General features: G+C 32.2%; 1 protein-coding gene across 1 annotated transcript in view; it reads right to left on the reverse strand.

Annotated features, from left to right (window-relative positions):
- Positions 1-4,261: 4,261 nt before the first annotated feature.
- LOC134694105 (uncharacterized) overlaps positions 4,262-23,513 on the reverse strand; it is a 59,777-nt gene continuing 40,525 nt past the window's right edge. The window contains exons 9-17 of the mRNA XM_063555100.1: positions 17,294-17,410; positions 15,187-15,219; positions 13,461-13,823; positions 12,676-12,785; positions 9,881-11,089; positions 7,921-7,960; positions 6,589-6,863; positions 5,093-5,120; positions 4,262-4,437 (exon numbers count right to left, since the gene is read on the reverse strand). Of these exons, the coding sequence (XP_063411170.1) occupies positions 4,385-4,437; positions 5,093-5,120; positions 6,589-6,863; positions 7,921-7,960; positions 9,881-11,089; positions 12,676-12,785; positions 13,461-13,823; positions 15,187-15,219; positions 17,294-17,410 (2,228 nt within the window). The 3' untranslated portion in view covers positions 4,262-4,384. The remainder of the gene's footprint in view (positions 4,438-5,092; positions 5,121-6,588; positions 6,864-7,920; positions 7,961-9,880; positions 11,090-12,675; positions 12,786-13,460; positions 13,824-15,186; positions 15,220-17,293; positions 17,411-23,513) is intronic.

Below are 23,513 nucleotides of genomic sequence, written 5' to 3' on the forward strand. Positions count from 1 at the left end.
ATTTGACTATCAGCTATTGTCAAAATCTCACATGATATTAAATGATCTACTATGTTCTCATGATTTATACAGTCAACGATAGTTGAGTAATTCTTCTGCAGACGAACTCTATAAACAGGAACAGTCCACTCCGACAATCCTAAAATTTATAGATTAGAAGTTTTTATAATCACTTTAAATACACGTGTTATAAGAATAAACAACGAGAGTTTCAAGGTATATCATAGATCATGGCCACATAAGTCGTACACTATTTTGGAAAGTCCGAGTAGAAACTTTTGAGGGAAAACTCGACATAAAAATAAGACAAACAATAATCGAAAATGTAAAAACAAATACTGTTTTTTTTTAAATCATTTAAGTGAATGATAGTTTTAACAAAACACGGGTCATCCAGGTTAACATTGTAATTATATCAGCGACAAAACGAAAACCCAAACCAAGAATACAAACCCCTAACATTAACAATGGTGTCACAATAATTGTAGTGTCAGCCTATATGAGACTATCCTTTCCACATGTATTTTGTGGGTTTTTGCATTGTTTATTTTTTTATGTTAAGTCTACCATTACCTTCTTGATTGATTGAACCTTCGGTACTTTCACTTTTCAAACAAATATAAGATTTTTTTTTAACTTGAAATGTATCAAGAACATCAATGCAATACAAAGATTGCTATTTGTGTATTTTCATATAAAAGACAGCTCATACCTTTATTTTGAGGTTCTAATTCTTCACTTGAGCCCTCTTCCTGTAAATTATATTTTAATTCATCTGCTAAATCTGTGTATCCACTATCCCGTAGTGCTTCAACGAACACAGTATAAGTGTGCCATCCTCTTTTATTTACTACTTCAATCAATGCTTTATTTTGATCATCTTGTCTAACATACTGTTCAATGCTGCGTCTATCATCGGATGATATCACCAATTGTGACATCATATAATCTAAAGTCTGACTGATATCTATATCTTGTATGATTCTCTCTGTATTTGGGATATATGAATAAATCTAATTATACTGTTATACTTTCATATTCATGATGTTAGTAAAATATAATATTTAATTTGGTTTGTTTTGCGTGAAGCAGATTTCAAAATTGACTTCGAACTCTTGTCAAATGAACAGGCATACCTTCAATCATTTCTTTTTCTTTTTCGTATTTGACCATTTGTAATCTGGGGATATGTATTCTTCAAAAAAATACAAGAAAGCAGCTTGTATTTGATTAGAACTTCATGCTCTTTTTATTCATCAGAGTACAAATGTATGTTTTGTTTAAGGTTGCCCCATATCTTGTTTCATCGTAAGAGGGGTATATCTAGACCAGAGGAACAGTCATACTCATAGATCGAAAATAATCTGACAACGCCATGACTAACAAAGAAAAAGAGTAAAGTTTTTGGCTAAGTGTTAGTTGTATACAGTTATCCTTTCAGTATTAAGTTGGCTCTTTTTTATACTCTTTCTTTTCATCCGGCACTATTTTTGATTAGTTTTTAACATGAAAAAATCAACAAATATGGTTGATTATTATAACAAGTAGGAGACTTATTAAATCACTGAATTGGATGGTTATAATTAATAAAAGAAGAGATGCGAAAGATACCAGAGTGACAGTCAAACTCATATATCGAAAATAAACTGGCAACGCCATGGCTAAAATTTAAAAAGACAAAAAGACAAACAATAGAACACATGACACAACATAGAAAACTAAAGAATAAGCAACACGAACCCCACCAAAAACTAGGGCTGATCACATGTGCTCCGGAAGGGTAAGCAGATACTGCTCCACATGTGGTACCCGTCGTATTGCTCATGTTATAACAAATCCAGTAAATAGTCTAATTCGGCAGGTCACATGCATGAAAGGGAAAGGGATAGGGATTGTAGTTACGACGTAAGGAACATATCTGATATCATATGTGAAACAGTTATTTCATAATGGTCAACAAACTCGTGATGACGTCCGTGGTAAAAAATAAAAGCCGAAAATGGCACATACAAAATTAATATCAATGAAATCTTAGGCGAACAATTAAAATATTATGAGAAACATTTTACGTCGAGGTGGGCGGTGGGGTTGTAATAGTGAGGCTTGGGGAAAATACTACATAATGTAAATGTTTCGGACCATATGAGTATTTGGACCATATGCGTATGGTCATGACCATATGCGGATACTCATATGGTCCGACCATACGCGTATGGTCGGATCATATGACTATATATACTGATTTGGTTATTAAAGGGGCCGGACCATATAATCATTTGGACCATGAATTTATTTTTTTCAAATATTAATAAAGTTTATCTAAAAAAAAAACAATGATGTTTACATGAAAATATATTAATTTTATAATTCAAAGGCTACATAAAAATCAAATCATTTGTTTTCATCGCGAATTGTATTCTTAAAATTACGCTTAGGATGGCATTTACTTCCAACCGGTACCATTATTTTTTCTGCATTAGCACGTCTTGATCGTGCACAATCCTTTTCAGTTACACCATTTGCATTCGAGAGAAAAACTAGCCTTCTTATCAGCTGCGTGCAGTGATACCGAGGTCTCGGGAAATTCCATAACAGTAACTTATGAAAATATCTATCTAAGTCGACATATTGCCATGCACTCGTAATAACAAGTCGGTAATAACTATATGTAAAACATGTGTTTACTATAGTCACTAGTGAGTAAAATTAAATGCACGAAACAGCGTTTTTTTTTTTTATTATAATATAATGAAATGACCTTTGATATCGTCTTTTTAATGACGTAACAACTACAAGGGTTATACGCTATGAAGAGTTTATGTGTTACCTGAGTGTTAACTTGTTACGGTCGGACCAGATGAGTATATAGAAAAATACGCGTATGGTCCAAATACTTATATGGTCCGGAACATAAATAAAACTATATCAGAAGCAAAACACTGTTTATGTGATAGTGAAATTACAGAAGAAGAAATTTTCAAAGCAATTAAATTGATGAAAGGTGATTAATCACAAGGGGAAGATGGCATAACTGCAGAATTTTATCAGGAGTATTGGTTTCTGATACAAAACGAGCTTACGCAAATATTAAGAGAAACTTTTTATGATAAAACACTTTCCGAATCGCAGATACTTGGAGTGATAAGCTTATTATACACAAGTGGGGAGAGGGAGTATATTATGAACTGGCGACTTATACCATTATTAAAACTAGACTATAAAATGTGCTACAAAATTCTGGCTGAACGTTTGAAAATAGTTCTACCATCAATTATAGAAACAGATCAAAAAGGGTTTGTTAAGGGCAGAAATATTTTTGATATTAATATATGCTGCAAGATATTTTGCGATTTTATAAATATGGAGAACGAGGGAGGATTTAGCCTTTTTCTGGACCTAACAAAAGCTTTTGATTAGTCAGAATGGGAATGGTTAGATGCGTGTTTAGAAACCTTTCAATTTGGGGAAACTTTTCGGGAATGGGTTAAAATGTTGCAAAAAAATGCTTAAACTTGTTTAATGACTAACGGTTTTAATCATAATATGACCCAATTTCTAGATTAATCCGTCAGGGCTGTCCAATATCGCCGATGCTATACATTTTACATGCAGAGCCGATGGTAGATACAATTAATGCTAGACCAAAAACTCAAGGAATACATATACCCCACCCCAACACAGAAAATGAAAATGAAAAGAACGAGGTTAAGATAAACATTTTTGCAGACGATACACAAATTTTTAATAGAACAGAGGAATCGATATAGGATACATTTAAGGCTTCAGAAATATACGAGAAAGCATCGGGAGCTAAGATAAATTATGAAAAGACAGTAGGGGTATAGTTGGGTCGTTGGAAAAATAAAACACCAAAATATAAAAAATTAAATTGCCATTGATATATGATCATATTCATGTGTTCGATCCCTTAACGATTTTGCTTTATATTGGTTATTACAGAAAACATATTCACAAATGAATTCCTTTAAGTGATACTAGACTTTGAGAGGTAGCTAACTAGACAAAATGTGAGTAAAATTGATCTGCTAGATTTATAAAGTATATATACATGTAAGACATTGATGGATTACTCTGTAAAATTGTACATACCTTTAACTTTTCCCTCTAATTCTAACTCCTTTGTTTCATCTAACTCTTCTTCGTAAGTTATGTAAGAAAGTACACTGGATAATTCAATACGGTGCAGAGCTTTGACTAAAACTTCAAATGTAGCTTCTGGACGTCTTCTCCAATTGTTTAGAACCTCTTCTGTTTGGCCACGAAGATTTCTCACATGGTTTCTCTCAATCTGCTGCATCTCAACAACTTTGAACCCAAGTTCTATTCCCAGCTGATATGTTTGATCTCCTATATGATTAGGCAGTTATTGTATACTTGACTCTGACGGTCTACGAAGTAACACATCTCTTGGTTGGTCTAAAATATGTTCATCAACATAATTTTTCATCTAATTTCAATTGCAAAACATTATTATATGCTACCGACCATTACAACAGTGCTGACTTACTGTAGATTCATTTATTTTCCTAGGTTCTTTTTTTTATGTAGGAGGAAAAAATACGATTTTCGTGAATCGTTGATTTCTTGGTTTTGCAAAATTCTGCATGAAACATTGTAATAGTCTACAAAATGTTGATTTTAGTTGAACATTTAAGTTGGTATTTCATCTTTTCCCTATAAAATCCACGTAAATTGGTATTAAATAATCATAATCCAGTTGTATCCATATCTAGCATATCTTTCAATATAATAAGTGGGGAAAAATGGCTAGAATAGCATTTGAAGGGCAGCAACTCATATACGGAATTAACTAAGTTGAATTATTAAAGATCTTGTATATGTGATAAATGTTGATATCCATATCAGGAGCGTTCAGATTAGTAGGTCCTCAATACTCTTCAACTTTGTCCTTTATATATTATCACTCGTTTTTTATTGTTTTATTTAGACGTCAATGAAGAGTTGTTCGTATAAGAAAGGCGTGACTAGCGTTTACAATGTTAATCTGTGATGAATTTAATTTGTTATGAATTATTTCTAAATGATTTAAAGATTATGTATGTCCACTTACCCAACACTTTTTGAACTTCTCTTAAAATCTAAAATTAGAAATATTTACAAACAAGCTTGAAATTTCTTTCACAACAATCCTTATGTACCGATGGTATTTTTTTCCAGACAAATGGATTCTAATGACATTTATTATCAAATAATCTTCAATATGGTATATAGAGGGGGAATTAGTAAGGAAGCATACAATCGTATCAACACCTAGGCCAGTACGGTTATGAAGATTTAAAAAAGCGTATCTTGTTATCAATTAAAGACCTCTCAAACTTTGTGTTCAAATTATAGCCCTTTTCAACTGATGACTTTTATTTTCAACAAATTCCGATTTTTTTGAAATATTATACTTTAGCTGGATCTGCGCCAAACCTAATAATAAATTTACAGATGATTGTTTTCTTTATCGTTGAAATTCAGAGCCACTGTGTTTTTCACCCTTCGTTTAACTTTTACATTTTCATTTGTTTCTATATATATAAATTTGATAATGCACACAAGCTGTGAGTCAAACATTCGATTTTTAACAGGAAACAACTTTATACTTTCAGGTGTAGTGACGCAAAAGCTGAAATACACATGAGTCCATCCAGTTTTTGGTGGGATTCGTGTTGCTTAGTCTTTAGTTTTCTATGTTGAGTTTATGCACTATTATTTGTCTGATTTTCTTTTTTTCTTTTTTAGCCATGGCGTTGTCAGTTTCTCTCGATATGAATTTGTATGGCCTTCTTGTATCTTTCGCCTCTGTTTTGTATTGTCCTGAATGATTTCTTAAAAATTGTTGAGTTGTTTTATGAAAACTTAGAGGTAAAGATTAACTATAGGATTCTTTTGAATGATACATTATCTATTATTTATGAAAAAAGAGTAACATCATATAAACCCTATCTGACAAACTTATTCCAATTACAGTTACTATATACACCAAATACATGTGACATGTCACTCATAAACTGATAAACTAAACACAAAAACTTAACGTTGTCCAATATATCATGCAATCAGGTCAGGTGAACCATGTACGCGGAATATTGAAATATTTACAGTCAAACAATACAACGATATTATTGACTATTAAAAATGGAAGCAGAAAAAAAGGTACCTAACTATGAAAGCTACATATTGACCAAAGAATCATGACATTGCGGTTAAAAAAAACATAAGTCCTGACACGCTAGAACAAGCTTGTACAATGATGTACAATCTGCAATAGACATCTTAGACCACACGGCAACCAAAAGCCCTTTCATAGTTGACATACTACATTTTAGTATCTGATGTTCGGGTTTGACTACGAACATTGAAACTTAATTAAGATGTATCTGAAAGACATAGAGACCTTACCACGAGTATTTATAGCATGGTTGTTTTATTACTCATGATAAGAGAGACTATCACTGGTTTACAATTTTTTTTCCAAATCTGTTATTGAAGTAAAAACATGCGTTCAAGGATATTAAATTAAATAAAACACCAGTAACAATTTATGAGTTACATGTATACCTGACATAATTTGTGGATATCTTCCTCTTTCAAACTGTTCTGAAGCTGCTTAAATGTAGCAGACTGCGTACTTTTCTTCCAATCATATAGAGCGTTCATGTTGACATCAAAGGCCATTCTGATGCTTGATTCTTTGATTTTATCCCAAGACCTAAATGCATTTTTTTCCTTCAGGTGGATATACATTTTCCTTACTTCTTCTATTGTCATTTCAGCTGCTAAGCGTCCCAAGTGTCTATCATCTGGATTACTATCTAGCCATGCTATATCTAAACCTGCAATATATTGTAACTCACATGACTATAATTTAATGCGTTGTATAAGGTTGTATAACAGTTAAAACTAGCATTCTTATTTTAAAGGCATGATTTGTACATAGCTTTAAGACTAGTTTTACATTAAAAAAACCATTAAAGCTACAATGTAGTATTTTTTTTTTTATATAAAAAAAAACAATTGATTGAACTTGTTTAAGAAATTAAACAATAACTTTTTTCTCACAAAGTTTAACAAATATATGTATTACTTAAGAGAGTCAGAATTGTTTGCTGGTTAACAAAATGTTATTCAATAATTGAGGTCCATGCCATAGTTATAACAAGACATTTCAGATTTACTTAAAAATATGTTCCACATCGCAATTTAACAGTCACAGATATTTCTAATGAGAACACACCCAAATGTACAGGTTTACCTACAAGTGTTTTCAATGGTGTTTTTATTCAAACCTCTGAAACAGTTTTAACAGCAAAATAACACCCTACACATATTTTACAGTATGAACAAGGTAAACAATGAATTATTCATCATAAGGGATACAATACTTCAATTTTTTGGTTAACTGGAAATTGACGAAGAATGAACACAAACTCATGCTTGAATAAGGTAAAGAAAAATCGTATTTGTGGCTAATGGTCATTACTGAGGATTCATTAATTTTCGTGGATACTAATTTTCGTGGATTGAGGAAAACTTCCCTATTCGTGGTTATTTGAATTCGTAGTTTTCGTTCAGTCTCGCTTCATTCCTTTAGAAAATATGTTATTCGTTGAACATCTAAATTCGTGGTTCGCGTGTACCCACGAAATCCACGAAAATTGGTATCCAACGAATATTAATGAATCCACAGTATGTGTAAGCATATACATGTATAGAATAGAATGAATCACACAATACAGCTTGCCATACCAATGTATCTTTTGTTTGAATATTCCTTTTCTCTTTTTTTTTATAATTTAACACAAAAACCTTTAAAATAATGTTTGTTCGGGGTAAGGTTATCAATACTAGCAAATCAAACTACTGATTGTAATTCTAAGATATATTTCTTACCTGGACAATCAACTTGGCATATGTCATTCTCTGTATGTAACTGAAAGATAAAATTATCAATACACATTCAATTCTTTATTACTTTAAGCAAATGATGCTCAGCAGTACAAATATAATATATATGGAAATACAATATATCATAAATAAATACATAAAACAAACATAACTGATAAATGAATACTTCGAAGAAGAACAATGATTTATATCACATATCTGTAACTTATAACTTGTCTGTTCTACGCTTAAACAAACTACACATGTCGTTTTTACACTTAGTATGATGAAGATGAAATAAAGATATATATATTAGTTTTTGTGCATAATGGGACTTTAACTACCATCGAGTAACTTCTTCGAGTTTTCTTAAATCAGCATTTTTCATTTACTTTTGATAATTGATTCTGTTGGCAAAGTAAATTAAGCCATTTCAAACTGATCTTTACAGTTTGGTCTTAAGTTGCGGCATTAGTTTGTGAGAGAATTGAGCATTCACAAATATTTATAACGATATTACATTTTAAAATGAACTTGTCTAAAAGCGTCTAAAAGCAGAAACCTATTATATAGTGTGTGTCGTGTTAGCTTGTATGCAATAATGTTCATTTTTCTTGTATGTTCTAGTATAAATCAGAATATTTTTTTTTCAATTTAAAAAGTACCTAATTTATAGTCAAAGCAATATGTATACATCATTTTACGACATGCATATACTTTTTTCACCTGATAAGCTTCATAACATATACTTAAAGGTTGCTTGCCTCTGTTTAAATGTATTGAAAAAAATCAATGCAAGTACAATCATCATAGATAACAGGATAGGAATTTTATATTTGCTCTAGACGTGCGTTTCGTTTACAAAGGACTATTCAGTGACCAAATAAAGTACGAAGTTGAAAAACGTTGAGGATTAAAAATATCCGAAACGTTTTGGCAAATACAGCTAAGGTAATTTAATCCTCATACTAGGGTAGAACGGCCTCAGTATTAAATTCCTCATCCTAGGGTAGACCGGCCTCAGTATTTAAAAAAAATGGTAAACAGTTAATATATAATTATGACATAAGTACCGACTACTGGTCTGGTGATACCTTTGGGAAATACAACTCAACCAGCAGTCTGGAGTTTTCCTTATTTTGCCATTTAAAATATCATAAGGAATACTGTTATTATAGATGCGTTCTTTAACCTTGTTAGGGTATTCAATATACCATTTACTATTTAAATTATCTAGACCTTAAGGATGTACTTAGGTGATCTTGGGTAAAATGAAATAAATCCAAAATTTTAAAATTGATTATAAGCTGGAAGAGTATTAGTAAAGGATCATAATAAGCTTTGGATATTGATAGGTCATGGAGCTCCTTTTCGAGATATTTGATCTACAAATATGTTGGGAAAAGGCTGACTCAAAGTTTTACCTTACGTTTACATTGGTATCGTTTGGGTCTCAAATGAAAAGAAAGAAAATCAAGAATCTGCTTAAATTTTGACAAATGACCTTTTATGAGCTTAAGTCTTATATTAAAAGATATTAATATATGTTATGGGGAAAAATATTTTACATTGTATTGTATGGAAAAAACCATGGAGTTCGAACATCTGACACAAATTCCAAAACCGCACCTAAGTACATCCTCAAACAGTCAATTTCAATTTAAACAACAGAATGCGAGTTTTTTTAAAATGTTATTCTCATTCAGTTGCGTAATATTTATTAATCAATAGTAGTATACACCCTTGGTTTTAAAACATTTGGCATTAAGTGTTCTTGATGATGACAAATAAGTGAAGCGCTTTGCATGTATGAATTCTTTAAAGTGTTGAATTCGTTTCGTTTTTCTTCTCTTTTTCCCCTTACGATTGTAAAAATCCAAATGACTGTTTATGAGTTCATTTAATAGTGAAATTACTCTTCATCGAAACAGAAAAACGCATTTAATATTATATAAAACAGAGATACCTTGTCTGCAAACCACATAGACACAATATTAGTCTTGTGTATTCTTTTGTGATCAGGACATGTCCATTCCTCCTTGGTTCTCAACATGTGGTCAAAAAAGCAAAGATCTGACCCACAAACTATACCAATTTGAATGATGAATGGCAAATCTCTCGTGCAACCAGAATCATCTGAAACTGAGAAATAAAAATTGGAAATGTTTGTAATAGCATGTGTGAGGCATTCCTGAGCTGTTGATGCTATTGTATGTACAATGGACATTTGGCTTTCTTTGTGAGAAAGAGAAACTATGATTCTGTTTCCCTGAATGTCAATTCTCATATCGTGTTCATTATCAATTGTAACATCAGCACTGTCCGTGAAGATCATCAGGCGACTTGATTTTGTGCTGACTCGGAGCTTCCACATTGATATGAAAGTCGCGATGAATCGGTAAAGGATAGCAGGTGGTACAACTTCCTCCTTAAACCTATAAGCCAGATGTATACTTCTGTCAAAATCTATCTGTTGGCTGTCTTCTCTTTTTGTGCTTATCATGCATGGAACTAAGAAAAAATCAGATTCATTTTCATCGTCTTTTTGTCTACAAATTATGTCCAGATGAACTAACATTTCTACCATATAATCTTTGTGCTCTGAGATCTCCTTGAAACAGTCTTGTTTCCATATTTCATGTAAATCCTTTTTCAACAATTTTCCACTCTCTTTGAGATCTCTTAATATTTCAATGAGATGTTCTGGCCAAAACTGTTCGTCAGTAACGATGGAACGTAGCACGTCTACCAAAAATACTGGATCAATGATAACATTATCTCTCAAGCAAGCTTCATCGAAGTAGATCAGCTTTCCTAGGGCATGGTTGACCTTCAGAAACTTTTGTAGCTGATCTGGGGTTAATGCATGTTTTTCATTCTGCTGGTTAAGCTCATTCAGTTCACCAATGGATAGTACTTTCTTTTTCTCCTCTACTTTTTTGGCTAATTGAAGTTCAAGGGGCACAAACTTTGTTGGCATAGGTTCTCCACAACAAGGATGGCCTAATGCAACTTCCACCAACTGCCTCTTCAATGTGTCTAATTCTTTGTCCTCTTTGTTTCTTGCATCCACAAAAATAAGTGGTTGATATTGAAGATGTTGTTTTCCTCCATGATTTTCGAAGAGTTTTTCGATTGAGTCTTCTAAAATTCGTCTCTGTTCCTCAATATCACCCTAAAATATAAACAGATCAAAACGTGATATTTACAATCCTTCTACATTATTTTCCTTACAGGATAATATAAAAGTATCGTCTCCTTCAATGTAATCTCACTTTATCCTTGGATATAATAATACAATAAGATATAGCAAAAACTTTTGACGATTGCTTTGAATGGAAATGTTAACGATAATAGTTCCAAAAAATAATGTTTAATTGTTTAGAGAATTCCATAGGAGATAACAATTGACAATTCAAACTGTCACATGGGTACTTCATGATGTTGTTAAGTGAGGAAAAGCCATACAAATACATTCCAACTACATAACATATTTCTAGCAAAAGCGGACATGATCATTGATGGATCAAATTTTAGATGCACTTTGGTTTATTTAGAATGTTCAGGTTAGTTTTGTGTGTAGTTTGTGCAATTTTGTGCTGACATCAATTATTATTGATATGGTTATATGTATAAATTAACTGGGTTTTTTTAAAAATAATTCTGAAATACTAAGGCTTTTCTAACTCGGAATAGATTACCTTAGCTGTATTTGGCAAAACTTTTAGGAATTTTGGTCCTCAATGCTAGCTCTTCAACTTCGTACTTTATTTGGCCTTTTTAACTTTTTTGGATTCGAGCGTCACTGATGAGTCTTTTGTAGACGAAACGCGCGTCTGGTGTATATACAAAATGTAGTCCTGGTATCTATGATGAGTTTAATTATAACACAGTGATGACTGCTGTACCAATATTTTGACTATTTTATTTATTATTTCTGTTTTGTTGACGCATCGTTGTAAACATAACGGAATTTGATGAGACTGTTGTAAAAGTGAGAGGTTAAGCGCTATAACACCAGGTTCAATTCACCATTTTCTACATTTGAAAATGCCTGTTCCAAGTCAGGAATATGACAGTTGACGTCCACTCGTTTGATATATTTTGTCATTTGATTTTGCCATGTGATTAGGGACTTTCCGATTGAATTTTTTTCGGAGTTCAGTATTTTTGTGATTTTACTTTTTTCAGAGATCTTGAATACAACTTAAATGTGTCAATAACTTTTAACAAATTTATTCAGATTAATGAAGTGTAAAACACTAAAAAAAATAATTAAAAAAGAGCTAAGTGGCAGGTACACAACTACAATTAATTCTTCGAGGTTTAATGGATGATCTTTGTTAACAACAATAGGAGCTGATAGCACAAATCTAGTTCATCACCAATATTTTTTTGTTGAAAAGAACTCATTGCTGAGGAACGAAAATGAGGGAAAAAAATATTCGAACAATTTTGTAATAGAAGTGCATCACTTGTTTGCAATCCTTCTGTGAAAACTCAATAATAAAGGCTGAAAACTTTCAGAGTATATTATACTTAAATATGTACTATCTAGTAAATCAGACGGATGATCAAAATACCACAAAATATTTAATTGTGACAGCTTCATTTCTTCAACATATTTCAATCTTTTCTGTAGTTTTGGAGATAAAGGGGGAAACCAACGGATGGGTTCTTTACACAACATTCAATTGCGACTCTGTCTTACATAGCAAAGTATTAGAGCTACAAAATTCCTTAAATTACGTCAGTACTTACTTTTACTTGATCTTTGTGTGTTGCAACAAATTTGATTTTTGGGTATCCTCCATTTTCGGTCAAAGTTTTACAATATGTAAGGACTGAATTAACCCAATGGACGAGATAGACTGCAACGAACACACATACATGTTAATATGTAGGAAAGTGTAAAATAGTCTTTCAATAATTAATGATCAGTAAGCAGTTATAAGTAAATGAAAATAACTGATTCCCACAAACACTATCTAATCATATTAATCTTTTCAAGTGTTAAATGTATCAGCAGCATTGGTGAATTTAATACAAAAACAAACTGTCGATCATTTTAGTAGTTAGATTAATTATTCCTTTAGGAAAAATATTTTGTTTTCCTGATGACATAAACTCATACAATACTGTGTTATTTGCATGAATCATAAACTGAATTAAGCAACAACAGAATGTAGGGATTACATGTAGGCATAATCATTCTTATACATATCAGCATTTACGACGAGGTGATTTAAGAACATCACAAATCGGTCTTCCGCTCTCTGTGTTTAAGTTCAAAAACAACGAACAATGAAATTCTTCGTTCTTGATACTGGATAAAATAAAATCGATTTAAAACAATTAATTATCAGTTCATCTAGATGTTTAATTAACCAATAATACTAGATCTTGTATTGCTGACCCTGTTGCTGTATACATCTTTGAAAAAGGGCCTATAGTTTGTTATATTAAGGCCTTAAAATTACTATAAACATATCTTATTTAAATGAAAATGGACAGATTGTTTTGACCATTTATAAAAGGTACCATACCTGCTGTATTTCGTTGATTTCTACAGCCAGGTAAGTCTAGGTAGTCAGGTATTTCTTCGTTAATACCTTTACTACCGTTGAATATCAATACAAAAGTGCCTCTGCTAGATATGAAGAGTTGGTGTGTAAAGTGATATATCTTTTGACCGCCAAAGTCCCATAAATCAATGGGGACAATTACCATTTCGTAATTGCCTTTATTACATTCAGATCGGATTAGTTGAATAATGTCTTCTTCTGAAATGGCATTGGCAGTCAATTTATCTTCAGTGTCTTCCTCTCTCCCAGCATTATCATATCTAGTAGCTCTATGCATCAGAGCACTTTCGTCATTTGAAGATTTAAGATTTCCAACATTTTGACCTGAAAACAAAATACAAGTTGATTTGTGTATGTAAGAATTGATAATTGGAACAAGATAGTCGTGTATTTTGTTAAAATAAAACTTGTGTTTCCTTAATCACATATATTATGCGTGTAATTGAAAAAAAAACGAATATTTAAAAAGAATAATTGTCCATTTTAAAGTTTGTCAAACCAGTTTTGTTTATACAGACATAACTTATTCGCAAAGCATTGTTGCACTTTTCAAATGGTTTGCCTTTTGAAATGTATTGCACTGATATTCGTTTTAAAACAGCCATGTTTAAATACAAATAAATCAATGAATCAGATACAAAAGAAAAGATTATCTAATAGATCTTTAAAATGATACATGTACGGGCTAGTCCATTTTACACTTAAATGTTAGACAGGGGAATACAATATAGTCATTCTTTGGACTGTTCAATTCTACATGTTCTAGGCAGTACAAAACTTGTTAAAGTTCAGAAACTTTTGAAAATGGCCTATACAAATGGAAAAAAAAGTATTGCAACACCTTGATGTTTTAAAACTTAATTTTAGAGGGAATACGATAAAATATTTGTAAAATAATATTGAAACGTAGTTAATGATAACATTGGCCTTAAAACGAACAAAAAATGAATGAAAATTAAATGTTTTATCTAATTAAAATTTTTATAACAAAATGAAGTGCTTTTTGTACATAAAAATGCATTTTACAACTGTAGTCGAACTTTACAATGTGAGACATTTCAAAATTAATCTTTAGATGATTGTTCACATCATGGTTGATCGTTATACGCGAAAGAATTTGTACTTTATGTGCAGCCTCCATTTAAACGTATAACTGCATAGTTACGTCTTCTGATTCCTCTCATAAGTGTTTGGAGTGGGTTGTCCTTGCATGCACTTCACGCAGAATAGTGTCCCATATATGCTCGATATGGTTCAATCCGAGCTACGATCGGCCCCAGGAAGATAAACCGAATTTTATTGGAACAATGTATCTTCCTCCATGATGCTAATTTCCAACTTTGGCGAGCTCTGCACTATATTGGATACGGGCAACTGTGTGTCTGTTCGTATAGAAAGGTCCCCAGAACGGTCTTCTCGCACGTTAACCAGTACCGATGAGCCGAACTCGAACAGTTCTTGTTTAAGGCTCCCGTATGGTCATCACTCTCTTTTTAGGATTGTATTGTTTGCAATGGGTTTCCTTCTGACCAACCTTCATTATACCTGATTTTCCCTAGCAGATGGTATAGGGGTCTTCATGATCTCAGAAGGTCTTTAAATTGTTTGTTGCCTGATTTAATTGTCAAAACGACTTATAATGGAATGGTGATGACCAACAATACGTGCATTTGTCAAAGCGACATACCTGCTTCTCTCATGCTGATTTTCTGCCACCTTGCTACAGTTATGAGTTGTAAATAATCAATTACAAAGTTTCAATCACATATCTTTATAAACTTGGTTATTTAAAGTGTTGAAAACAATGAAGATAAAAAAATCTCTTTTATTGTTTACGAGTACAGAAGCTGCATGTGCAGATCAGAACTTATCGAGTCGATGTTTAATTGATTAAACTCAGGTGATATTTAGATAATGTTTAACTAGTTCTATTTCAACAAATCATATCACAAAAACATAAAGAGTGTGTTTTTAATTTGAATTTTAATTTGGTGCTGCAATACTTTTTTCCATGTGTATATAATAGTAAAACATAAAACATAAAGATACATACATGTACATTGACATAGTTTGATAAAGCATATTAAAGAGTCTTTACAATCAAATGTCTGATCGATGATATCAACATAATTTTATTTAGATTTTTTTCTGATTCAAAATAGACTAAATTGATAATACTTTGAATACACAGTTCGGTACGGCATATCAAAGAACTTTATGAATTATTGTTTTGTTTAATTTGAACAATAATGGTAAATTTAGACTCTGATTTAGGCCGATTTGAAAACCGGTTCTTAACTTATCTAAAGACATGTTCAGATTTTAAAAAAACATCCGTTAACTTCATTTGCTTTTCTATATCAAAGCAGCGTATTGCGGATACTCTATACCTAAATGAGGACCAACTTATAAAAGGGTTTACAATACAAACATGAATAGCATATTAAAGATACAAAAGAATTCAAGTCTTTGAATTATACCCCCACTTACCTTGGTAAAGAAAAAAACAATTTATATAAAGTACACAAAACTATCGTTTAGTCCCTTTTAGAAAAAAAAATGTGTAGGGCCTTAACCCAAAAAAATCCTTCGAAACTATCCATTTTCTGTACGGAGCTTAGTGGTTTTAATTTCAGAGACCCATACAATTATACTCAATTTGTTGTCAGGAACCATGGGAATCAAAGTCTTTCTGGTCACTACTTCCTACACAGTTTGTCCATTATTCCAAAAATAATACCTAACCTTCCTTTGACTATAATTTTATAGAGAGCCATAGAGTTATACACAAGCTATTGTCCAGAAACATTCAAATCGCAGTTTTTTGTCCTTTTTAACAGTTTTGGCCATAACCACCAAAATAAATATTGTGTAGTTTAACATATTTACAAACATTTATACCAAAATCCTAAAACATAAAAAAAAACTTCTTTTTGTCGGACTCCTCATTCACATAAACATAAATTGTCCGGGAACATCTAAATCCTATTGTTGGTCCTTTTCAACAGTTTGGGCCAAAATCACAAAAATCAATCCAAACCATCATTTTGAAGTATAAGAACTCATCATAGATACCAGGATTAAAATTTAATATTAACGCAAGAGGCGTGTCTCGTCTACAAAAAACTCATCAGTGACGCTCGAATCCAAAAATGTTGAAAAGGCCAAATAAAGTATGAAGTTGAAGAGCATTGAGGTCCATAAGACGTTGTCGTATAATGTAAAGATATCCAAACATTTATACCAAAGTCCTAAGACATAGAAAAAACTACTTTTTGTTGGAGTCTTCATTCCTAAACGGTGGTATAGTTTTAGAGAGATCCATAGTCTAATACACAAATAACTGTCCGGCGAAATAATCATCCTAGTTCTTTTTGTACTTTTACAAAAACAGTTGGACCATAACCATCAAAATCAATCCCAAACTCCTGTTTGAAGAATGGAACCTTTTGGTCAAATTCACAACTTGTCACTGTTTGATCACGTTCTTGGTTAACATAAATTGTGAAATGAACAAGGTTTGGCACAACACTCATATTGACACTGACAAGAAAGACAAGACGCCCACACAATATGGCATGATTTATATTTAGACATAATTCTAACAACAAATACCTTTCAATACTTTCTGTTTTCGACTTTGGAGACTGAAGAAAGCTTTTAACCTTGACCTAATTGTGCGTACACTTGGAGTACTGACATAAGACTTAACACCACTGCGATCTGGCATTTTCTCTTCACGTTTAACAGCACCTGGACTTGATGTATCATGACCTGGACTGGATGATACAAACCTTTGTTTTGGATTTCCTCCCTGTTTTTAGAATCATCAGAATCTGACATCTCTTCATCTGTAGTTGCCATTTCTTTACTCCGTAGCAAACTTTGCACAGTTGCATTTAAGATAGTCCCTAAATAATTTATAATATAATTTATCAATCAAAAGTTCGTTTCCAAAACATTTGCTTTGATCATTACAAAACATTAGTTCACATCAACTGGGGAAATACTCTTAGATTACGACATATGGTTGAGAAAGGCATATCATGGTTACATATAATCACATTGTCAAAAAAGTAATCGATAACAACATGAACAACTGATTACTTATAACGATAACCCCTGCCCTCATGACAAAATAAATTGTAAAACATTTCAAACAAGTAGGCTAAGGGTCTTTTTAATTGGTTAAACTAGAGAAACGATTTTTTTTTATTGTTGTTTGCTTAATATTCAGTGACAATTATTTCATGAACTTTCATTACTAGAATAGATTAACAATCAACAAAATAGGTAGGTCCAGTAAAGGAGGCCGTCAAGATGAAGGTCTGTGAAATTTCAGCTGCCACTGGAAAACGATGGTATAATGGATAGGGTCAGAAATTTAAATGACATTCTCTTTACACGAGGCATCGGATTAAGCATCCACATTTTAAATGGTTGGACATTTTATATATCCCATACAGCCAAACGGAAGCCTCTTCTTCGGCAGGATTTTACTGCCGTTTGGAAAAAGACCTATGGTGACAATATTTCTATTCACCTATGGGGATTTTTGTAAAGAAGGCAAATCTTAAAAATGGATTGGAAGTAAGTTCTGCATTCAGGAGTAACTGAAATATTCGTTTGCATTTGATTTTTTTAAATGGTGAAGAAGAATATATGAGAATATACCATGTTTGACTACACAAAGCATTAATGATTTTCCAAAAGATTGAAAATCAAAAGTTAAAAACGTAGTAAATTAATATTCTAACGTGATGAATTGAGAATACTTATATCTATATATATATATATACTGCAGCTGTGCTATTTGAGCAGTCAAATTGCATTGACTGTATATTCATGTCATATACAGTACATGACCGTATATCACCTTGTTTATGACGTTGACAATGGGTTTCCGTGGAGTTTTATTTATGACGTCAATAAAACATACAGGATCGCGGAAATTTAACGTCGTCCGCTTTAGATTAAGAAATGATGTTTTTTACCCAAAATACTTCATTTAGAACAGTTTTAAGAGTTGCAATATATAAAGAATAACCATACATTGTCTCGAAATATCAATTTGTTATTTGTACTCGGCTCGAAACAGGTAGAAATGCTCGGCGCAGCCTCGCTTTCAACCTGTTTCTAAGCCTTGTACAAATAACTTTGATATTTCGAGACAATGTATGGTTATTCTATATATATACAAAAAAAGTTTCTTTTCAAGCGGTGTACAGAACTATATATTAAAGATTTTAAATACACAAAAAGAGTTTTAAAAGCAGCATTGTCTAGCGCTTTCATCCATCTTGGGACTTTTCAAGACTATGAACGTCGTTATGAACGTCGTTATGGGGAACACATTAGTATTATGACGTAACGTCATTGTTCGTAAAATATAAGGAGTATGACGCAACGTTATTGTTCATGTAACTACTAGGCATTAAGCTTGGCGTCAAACACTTTAATGAATTTTCTTTCTAGTTCCTTACGGTATTTTTCTGTTGGTTCCGTACATTTGAAGAACGGGGAAAATTTGAATTTTCCGCCGGAAAAAAATGTCGAAATGTTCGCTCAACGGAATTTGTCTGTTCTCGGGTTGCGGTAGCAATACACAGTTAGAACTTTAGTTTCGCATTATGGCCCCTGTGATTTTTTTAAATATGAAAGTTTTTGTACAATAAAATTGATTGTTAGATAATTGAAGAATAATAGAGCCTTCTTAGTGGGTTTATATGAACATTTAGATTGATTTTAACATGTTTTATAGACCATTTGTATGATTGACAGTCCGTATTTTCCTATCCGTACCGTTCATAGGTCCTTACATTATTGAAGTGTTTATCAACAAAGATTTTGTGCTCGATCTTTTCAATTCAATTTTATGGAAAAAGGAGCAGGAAAGCATATGATTTTTTTTGGACCACTTGATAGATATAAACCTATGGATTCAGGAAAGGTATCACTGTAATTCATTGAAATTTTCCTTTAGACCAAATTTTGGAGACTTTTGTGACATGTTCACCCCCCTTTTTTGCTATATTTTGAATCTAAGAAATGCAGATTGTTGCCATGGTTACACCCAAAATGGATTATATTTCACCCTAATGAGCATTAGAAATCAAATATATGGAAGATTTTCTTTCTACAAGTATATACATGCATAACACACATATAAAGCCTTCCTTGTTAGACAGGAGGGGAAATAGGGTGATTAAAAATTATGAGTGTCAATTTTAAGTTTTTTTCCTAACTGTGTATTGCTACCTTATGGCATTTGACAAAGCAAATAATTGCTCTTTTTAAGACAAACATACCACAAAAACTATTGATATTTATGTTATAGATACAATTCTAAGGGAGAAACAACCTTTGGTATGACAATATATGTTAGTTTTGTTGTTTATTGTCCTTAGCAACCAATATAGACATTTTCACACAAAGACTTGGTTCCGTTATAAATTGATAATTTATTGGCTACCCCTTGGACAAGAAGATTGCACGTTATGTAGAAACCTTAGAAGGGGGCGCTTTATATTTTTTCATTCGACTAAATCAAATTTATTATTTTAGCAAGTATAAAGTCACAACTTAGGATGAATTAAGCCTATTTTTTTCCCCGCTGTTATAAAAAAAATTCAGTATTAACTAAATTTTAACCAAGGCTTTGGTATGGTAATACACAACAAAATTGACATTCTAGAGCTTTAAAATATCATTAACTTATAAAAGCTGTCTACTGTTAAGGTTAATTTAAGTTTTTAAATAAGAAAAGACAGGGTTAGAAGGTATAGTTTTAGAAAATTGACTAAAAAAGGTGAGAATGCACTCTGACATGGCATGTTTCATAAAATCACTTTTTTGTTGCATTTCAGTGTCAACTGCTAATCTTCATAAAATATTTATTTCTGAACCGATTTTCAAAACTAGCAGGCGAAAATGCTTGTTTTAACTAGTAGAAAACAGAAATCCATTTAAAGTGGAATTGGGGAAAAAAATGTTTATCCTTAAGGTAGCAATACACAGTTAGAACTTTAGTTTCGCATTGTGGCCCCTGTGAATTTTTTAAATATGAAAGTTTTTGTACAATAAAATTGATTTTTAGATAATTGAAGAATAATAGAGCCTTCTTAGTGGGTTTATATGAACATTTAGATTGATTTTAACATGTTTTATAGGCCATTTGTATGATTTACAGTCCGTATTTTCCTATCCGTACCGTTCATAGGTCCTTAAATTATTGAAGTGTTTATCAACAAAGATTTTGTGCTCGATCTTTTCAATTCAATTTTATGGAAAAAGGAGCAGGAAAGCATATGATTTTTTTTGGACCACTTGATAGATATAAACCTATGGATTCAGGAAAGGTATTACTGTAATTCATTGAAATTTTCCTTTAGACCAAATTTTTGAGACTTTTGTGACATGTTCACCCACCTTTTTTGCTATATTTTGAATCTAAGAAATGCAGATGGTTGCCATGGTTACACCCAAAATGGATTATATTTCACCTAATGAGCATTAGAAATCAAATCTATGGAAGATTTTCTTTCTACAAGTATATATGTTACAGTGAATTTGTATAATCAGGGATTATGTAGAATCCCTGATTTTTCAGGGAATATGTAGAATCACTAAAATCATTAGTAATTCTATATAATCCCTGAAAATGACCAGTGATTTTACATAATCACTGAACATTTTAATAATTATTCTACAAATTCCCTAATATGATTTCAGGGATTATGAATAATTTGATGGTCCTTTGTTTAATAAACAAAGTTAATATAGACACATTATAATTTTAAGTTTCTTTCATTTTCCTTGCCAGATGAAATAATTTAGCTTTTAAACACAGAGGATGATCTAAAAGATATAACCAACACAAGGTTTCGAGATATAGTTTAAGACTCCAAAATTAAAAATATTATCCTTCCCTTTATAACGATAGCATTATGTGTATTGTTTGTTTTTTAAAAGCCATCGTCAAATGGATATTCATGCTCTATTTGTAAATCCACAAGCATGTTATTTTTGATACATGTAAAGCAAATGGTGAAGTAGATTATGGAACAACTGTTTTGTGTGTTTGTTTTTGTTAAAAGAACAATTTGTGAGAACTTAGGCATCTAAATGTATAGAAAAACAGGCAGAACTTGGGATTGACAAATAGAACAAACTTTAAGAGGAAGCTTCCATATTCTCATAGCAATTCGACAGGATAAAAAAGAAAAGGGAAACCCATAATGGCAATTCTTAAAAGAAATGTCTAAAAAAGGATATTGCCTTCCACAAAACAATGGTATCTGTATCTTTCTTGCTCGAACCAGTTCAAGGTTGCAAATTCCCATTTATTTATTTATTTAAAAAAAAAAAAAAAAAAAAAAAATCGGGGGGGGGGGGTTGTACCTTAGTATGTTTTTACTGAACTTTTTATTTCTCTTAGGCATGTTGTTAAAATCTGATTCGATATTTGCAGATAAAGGATTTGTAATATGTGGATATTGTGGTTAAAACAGATGTGAAGCATATTATTTTAATATATTGTGTCTTACTTTAAAAAAAAAAGGGTTTATCATTTTGATATATTGTTACAATTTTAGTTACTTCATTCTGATGTTTTTATGTGATTGTATATTTTATTTTTATTTACTTTCTTTATAAATACAACGACTTCTTCATTTTAGTTATTATGTAGAATCCCTGACGATTTTTCTAGTGATTTTACATAATCTCTGAAAATTTCAGGGATTCTACATAATCACTAAACTAGCCAGTGATTCTACATAATCCCTGAAAATTTCAGGGATTCTACATAATCACTGATTATACAAATTCACTGTAACATATACATGCATAACACACATGTAAAGCCTTCTTTGTTAGACAGGAGGGGAAAGAGGGTGATTAAAAATTATGAGTGTCAATTTTAAGTTTTTTTTCCTTACTGTGTATTGCTACCTGCCGTATTTGCTGTTTATGGATCCTGACCCGTTCACACGTTTTTTTATATATATATATATAGAGCCCAGGTGGTCGTGTGGTCTAGCGGGACGGCTGCAGTGCAGGCGATTTGGTGTCACGATATCACAGTAGCATGGGTTCGAATCCCGGCGAGGGAAGAACCAAAAATTTGCGAAAGCAAATTTACAGATCTAACATTGTTGGGTTGATGTTTAGACGAGTTGTATATATATATATATATATATATATATATACAACTCGTCTAAACATCAACCCAACAATGTTAGATCTGTAAATTTGCTTTCGCAAATTTTTGGTTCTTCCCTCGCCGGGATTCGAACCCATGCTACTGTGATATCGTGACACCAAATCGCCTGCACTGCAGCCGTCCCGCTAGACCACACGACCACCTGGGCTCTATATATATATATACATAAGTACGTCTGAGTCAGTGACAACCCTACAACAGATGTGTCCATCGGATCGCCATCAATGATGGTGATACATGGATGTGTACATAATGTATATACAACTCGTCTAAACATCATCTGTTGTAGGGTTGTCACTGACTCAGACGTACTTATGAATATAATTATTTTCTGTGACTGTATCTTACATTAACTTGTAGGATCCTTTACTATAGATAATTTAGCTGATCTGTAACAATAACATCTTCATGCCTTATATATCATGTACTGTAGTACGCCGCTAGATTAAAACTGACGTGGAAAGGTAACATATGCCCACCGAAAGCTCTTTTTTTGAGAGCCCAGGTGGTCGTGTGGTCTAGCGGGACGGCTGCAGTGCAGGCGATTTGGTGTCACGATATCACAGTAGCATGGGTTCGAATCCCGGCGAGGGAAGAACCAAAAATTTGCGAAAGCAAATTTACAGATCTAACATTGTTGGGTTGATGTTTAGACGAGTTATATATATATATATATATGTAAGAACCAAAAATTTGCGAAAGCAAATTTACAGATCTAACATTGTTGGGTTGATGTTTAGACGAGTTGTATATATATATATATATATAGTGTCTACAAATAGCAACAATCA

Source organism: Mytilus trossulus, chromosome 13, assembly GCF_036588685.1.
Source record: "Mytilus trossulus isolate FHL-02 chromosome 13, PNRI_Mtr1.1.1.hap1, whole genome shotgun sequence".
In the NCBI taxonomy this organism is placed as follows: Eukaryota; Metazoa; Mollusca; class Bivalvia; order Mytilida; family Mytilidae; genus Mytilus; species Mytilus trossulus.